This window comes from Ursus maritimus, unplaced genomic scaffold (genome assembly GCF_017311325.1).
Source record: "Ursus maritimus isolate PB19 unplaced genomic scaffold, ASM1731132v1 scaffold_14, whole genome shotgun sequence".
In the NCBI taxonomy this organism is placed as follows: Eukaryota; Metazoa; Chordata; class Mammalia; order Carnivora; family Ursidae; genus Ursus; species Ursus maritimus.
In genome coordinates this window covers 26,421,566-26,427,565 of record NW_024423786.1, presented here as the reverse complement: position 1 = coordinate 26,427,565, position 6,000 = coordinate 26,421,566, and the positions used below count along the sequence as shown (strand labels likewise).

The 6,000-nt window shown below is 43.8% G+C and overlaps 1 protein-coding gene across 1 annotated transcript in view; it reads right to left on the bottom strand.

Moving 5' to 3' along the window:
* The window catches only part of ADAMTS9 (ADAM metallopeptidase with thrombospondin type 1 motif 9), a 155,999-nt gene that overhangs the window by 74,954 nt on the left and 75,045 nt on the right, over window positions 1-6,000 (bottom strand). The window contains exons 24-26 of the mRNA XM_040628590.1: window positions 4,654-4,758; window positions 4,348-4,515; window positions 2,024-2,293 (exon numbers count right to left, since the gene is read on the bottom strand). Of these exons, the coding sequence (XP_040484524.1) occupies window positions 2,024-2,293; window positions 4,348-4,515; window positions 4,654-4,758 (543 nt within the window). The remainder of the gene's footprint in view (window positions 1-2,023; window positions 2,294-4,347; window positions 4,516-4,653; window positions 4,759-6,000) is intronic.

Sequence of the window (6,000 nt, the reverse complement as noted above, 5' to 3'; positions counted from 1 at the left end):
AACCCCTGAGCTAGATCCCTGAAGATGCTCTGCCCTTTGTCTCTACTGGGGTCAAATGAAAAGTTTTGTTTGTTTGTTTTATTTTCACTTGAAAGAGTCAGCTGCTTTTCTTTTGTTTACAACCAGAGACTCCTAATTGGTAACAAGGGGGAAAACCTCACACAGGGTTCAGGTTTATGCAGAAATGTACTATGAAATGAGGTTTTTACTCCAGAATCCACTGAAACATGAGATTCTCATCCTCCAGTGTTTATGATTCTTTGCTGCCTTTCCTGCCATGGAAAGCAGGAAGAATCACAGTTTGTGTACAGCACCGACCAAAGATGCCTGTACATTCCACACACTCCTGGGAGCAGGTCAGGCACATCATGCTAGAGCTGAAAAAAAAAATCACATTGTCCATCTTCAGCCTCACTTGACTTAGAAAAAAAAAAAACCCCAAACAAAAAACAGGCACAATGAGGCAAAGAATGGTATTGCCCATTGCTGTAAAAAGGTTACTTAATCCTCCCTAATTGGGAACACTGCCCAAGGGCAGAATCATTCAATTTTAAAAGAATGCATCATCTCCAAATGTAGTCCTAAGTAAGAAGAGCTTTACATTTTTTTTTTTTAAAGAGTTCTAGTGCTATCATTAGAATATGCATGTGAGTTTTGAAAATTTTCAACAAGAAAAATTGTGGGACACTCAGTGATTACCTCCCTTGATCACCCTTTAACTTCTCTGAACCCAAATCTCTTTTACCCCAGGCAAAGGAAGCCTTAAAGTGGAGAGCAAGCAAGGAGAATGAGAGCTAAGGTCTTGGGCAATGGGCAGATGTTCTGCATACAACCAATACTTGTAGTGGGTGAAAATGCTAGGTGGCTAATCAGTATTCACAGGAAAGGAAATCTCATTTATTGAAACGTAACCACATAACCACGCTGGGAGCAGACAGTTTCCTTCTAATGCTTTTTAGTTCAGAAATAATTAAACACAATTAGTGGTACAAGAAAGAAATAGTAAACAATTAAAACAAAGAGCCCGGAGTGATCACTAGACACTTACTAATTCCCTACACCTAGGCAAGGTCCCTTGCTAGCTTACCCCTCCTTTAGTTCCATTAGACATGTCCAGTATTCCACAATATAACAGTTTGGAGGAAATTATTCAGTAAAAAAACCAAAAAGATTCAAAGCATATTTTCCCTGTGATTTAAATATCTTTAACGGTCTTCTTAATGTGAAGGACAATGATAAAAATAATGAGAAAGTTCTCACTCTCGGGGGGGGGGGGGGGAGTGTGCAAAGCACTTTATTGGTATCATCACATTTATTTCTTACCACAACCCAGAAGAGCTGGAATTATTGTTTACTTTGTTTTACAGATGAGGAACCTGAGGCCCATGGAGAATAGGGGACCCACTAAAGACCTCAAAATTTGAAAGTGCAAGTCTTTGGCTCAAACAGAGGCATCTTCACTCAAAGTCTATGCTGTAAGCCATTCAGTTATGGTACTTCTCCCCCAAGCACAGAATTAGCTAGACTAGTGTGCCCCCCTCCCCCGCCCCGGCCAAATCCAGGACAATGAACTACTCCCACACATTACACAGTGACCGTGCCACTTTGAGACTCATATGGAAAATAACAAGAAGGAAAATGACTTTCCTAAGAGCTCCCTTTCAGAAAACTTCCTCTGTCCTTTTAATTTCCTTACAGGTGGGAGCTGCCTGCTGCCCCAGCCTCTGGGATTCACCATCATATATCATGGTCTTCCCAGCACCGCCTAGGAGCCACGTGATCGTGTGGCCCAGCTGTCACACACCCCCCTCCACCTAGGTAACCTGCAGACACTATGCGGGACGCCTTTTTAGGGACTGCAACGAACCCATCATTGTGCACCCGAAGCAGATGAACATGAACAATGCCAATCCCTTGTGAGAAAAAAGGCTTCAGAGGTGTTTCTAATCTGTTTTATCTCCCAAAGCTGAAAGTGTGAAAGAGAAGAAAGAAAAAGCAGCGAAAGCCTTCAGGGAATACTCACTGCTCCCCAGGGGCCAGTCCTCCACTGGTTTCCAACAAGCACATGGGTGCGGCTGGGGCCGGCACCCCGGGGGCTGTAATCCTCGCTTTGGAAGGGGTGCTGAGCGAGACCACTGTCTGGGGTCCGCTGAGGGCACGGTGACGTGGAACAGTCCTGGTCGGTTTCTGGGATGTAATCTGGGTCACACTCACTCTGATCAATCACGTGGTCACTGTAGTTGACACATACCACTTGCCGGGTCGCCCTGCCTTGCCCACACGTCACGGAGCACTACGTTGAACATCCAGAAAGAGAAAGGATTGGTCAATGGCAGTCACAAATCCATCCCTGTGCATTTTCTGTGAATGGCCCACTGCTCACCCCGCTGCTCAGGCCCAAACCTTGGTGTTCTCCTTGTCTGCTCCCTTGTCTTTCCACCCTCCAGCCATTTCACTGAGAAACCCGTCAGCTCAGGAGTCACTCTACACCCGCAATCCAGCCACTTCCCATCATCTCCATGGTCACCTGCCCTGGCCAGGACTACTGCACTGGCTTTTTCAGCTGGGATCCTGCTTACAATCTGGACACCCTCCACCCCAGCCCAAGTCTGTTAATGTATCACAAACCATGACCCTTACAAATAAAAGATCAGGCCATTCTCTCCAGTGACTTCCCAATTCACTTTGAATAATGTCCAAAGTCCTCATCTTGGCCTGGAAGGCCCTCTGTAAGACCACTGGCTACCTCCTTGGCCTCTCTCCTGTCATTCTCCACTTACTGCACTCCAGCCAAATTGGGCTTATGGATGTCTCTTGAACATGCCTAGAGCTCCCTACTCAGATCTTTGTACCTGCTGTACCTTTTCCTGTACAACACAGGTCCATTGGACTCACTCCCTCACCTTATTCGGGTCTTGCTCAATGTGCTGTTAGATCTTCTTTGACCACCTTGTCTAAAAGCACATCCCATCTTTCCCTATGCCCTTATTCTGCTTGACATTTTTCTAGTACTTGTCAGCATTTGTTGCTATATATATCTATTTCTTAATTTGTTCATTGATTGGAACCTCCTTTGGAATGATCTCCATGAAGGCTGGGGCTTTATTATTTGGTGTTCACTGCTTTTTCTATACTAAACTTTTACAAATATCTGGTACACAGACAGATGTATTTGATGGATGGATGGATGGATGGATGGATGGATGGATGGATGGATAGACAGACTGAAAGCTCAAGGCATGAGAGTGAGATTATCTACCATTTATTGAGCACCTACTTTGTACTAAGCATTTAACATAAGTAATCTCAGATAATACTTACAACAATCTGGTAAGGTAGGCATTCTTCTTTGGTCTTTTAAGAGAAGAAATTGAGGCTCAAAGACTTTAACCAGACTGCTCAAGGTCATGCTGCCAGTAATGGCAAGATCTGGATTTTTACATGGCTCTCTTTGAATCTACTGCTCAAACTTCATACATACATTATGATATTTATTGAGATATTAATTATCTATTTTCCTTATGGCCTCTTCTCACCTATCCTAAGCTTTGTATATCCTGGGCTCTGGGATTTTTGCAAGGCAGAAAGCAGGAACTGCCTAAAGACAAAGGTTTTCCTTTTTTTAAAGATTTTATTTATTTATTTATTTATTTATTTGAGAGTGAGAAAGAGAGAGAGAGATGGAGCATGAAGAGGAGCAGAAGGAGGGGGACAAGCAGACTCCATGCTGAATGCAAAGCCCCATGCAGGGCTCCACTCCACGACCCTGAGATCATGACCTGAGTGGAAATCGAGTTAGAAGCTTAACTAGCTGAGCCACCCAAGTGCTCCAAGAAAGGTTTTTCTACTTTTATAAAAGCCCATAAATGATGCCTGGTGTGCACAGGAGGCCAAGCCCACGGTACTGGGTGAGGATTCCCACTTCCCACTCTTGATAGGGAAGCCAAGAGCCACTGGACTTCAAGGACTTCAAGAGACTGAGGTTACAGGAGGCATCCAGACTCCAGGTGAGAGGCCCTCTCCTTACTTCCCTCTTCTCCCTGGCACTTTTGGTACTCCACTAGCCTACCACATTCTCATGTGATTCAATTAACACGAGGTTTTCCACTCAATCCAACAGGATGGGGCAAAGGAAACTACACACTGATTTACACACTTTAACAGCGTCTATTTCTTGCACGTCTGGTTAAGATTCATACCAGCTGTCCATATATGAGGCAAAATAATTTAGATCACAGACTAAGTCCGCTTGTAAAATAATACCCATTGACATCTGGGACCTGTCACTAGTCATTGTCTTATGGTTCCCCCAGTCATTTCCCCATTGCAAACAAGGCACTCGCTTACAGGGCTCCAGTCCAAAGCCTTCCACTGCCCACAAGGGGTCACAGAACATTCTTCCTTTGCCACTGGTCTGGGCAGGGTTCTGCAGGCGCTCTCATCAGCCACAGAGCCGTCCTCATCCCGGCAGCTGACGTATCTCATCCGAGTACCTTTCCCACAGGTGGCGGAGCACTGGGTGTTGAAGTAAAACAATGCAGGTATGTTATTTTGAAACAACGATTCATTGGACGATAACCCACTTCCTGTAGTCACGTCAGAGAACCTTGGCCTCCCCTTCCACCCTCCCTATGTCTTCCATCTATTTCTTACTGGTGTCCAAGACCCAAATCGCCACTGGGTTCTTGGTGTATTGTGTGTGCTTCTCCTTGGTTCCGGGACAGCAGGGGGAGGGTGACAAGATGGTAATTCACAGTCCTAGACGGGGGAGAGGGGAAAAAAGCCAAAGTTACCTTGAAGACTATGCACACTTTAATGGGCAAGGCAAATAAAATTTAAGGGCTAAGAATTCTAAGACCTCAGATTTCTCTGTGATTCTGGGCAAATCACATGTCATCTATCAGTCCCAATGCTTTCACCTATAAAATGGGGTATCTCATCTGAGTCCCTCTGTGAATGCACTGATATAGGGCAGTGATTTCCTGAACGATGTTTAATACCATAGTTATTTGCCTGTTCATGTGGAAAGAGAAAAAATTATTGTAAAATGGCACATAAGTTGGGTAAGAACAGGGTATCCTTTTAAAATGATCAATTGTGAATTTTTAAAAACTCTGAAGACCAAATTCTGTTCTCACATTTCAATTAATTTCCTAACCAGAAGTTGCTAATCATGAACGGTGTTCCAAGTTTCCCTAAAGAGAACTCCCGCGGAGCTGATGGTCAAATCTAGACCTAAGAGTTTCCAGGGCCTGGAATGTATATAACCCTCCTCAACCACTCAGAGGAAATCCCTGCAGTGAATTGAGGTTATCTCTGTGTAGATAACATTTTCAGATTTATAGATGGGAAAACAGAAATGAATACTTGTTCAATTTAGCAAATATTCTTTGATTAAATACCTATCCATTAAATGCCTGAGATGGGCCCTGCACAGTGCGAAGTGTGATGAGCTCGGTGCTGAGCCCAACATCAGGGAGCTTACAAACTGAATGGGGAAATTCCATTACTTGGCTCCAGACCCTGCCTATTCTTCTGCCCACGGTCCAAAGAAACCCACATGAAACTTTTCCCACAGCGAAGAAATTGTGCATATGATTCAATTCCATCTGATATTAAGGAACATTTAGAGAGAAATGTATATTTTGAATCTCTAAGGGAGTTGCTAAATCCTCACCTCATGACAGTTTAGATGTAATAGCTAGCATTTCACATGCGTTTAGCTTGTGGTTTAGAACATTTCAGAAACGTTAAAAAAAATGACATGGGTCACAAATGGTGTTTTATCATTGATCAACAACAACATGAACAATAATGCTGTATTCATTTACTTTTTGACACTTTTCATCTGTTAACAACACATGCGGAAATGCGCTCAGAACGGAAGCAGGACATTGGCCAGTTGGGGCCTTAGAGCATGAGCTCTGGGCATAGTCAGGGTTCAAATCCTGTCTTTGGCAATCAGAAAAACTGATTTACAAACCTAAGTCTTCTCTTTCC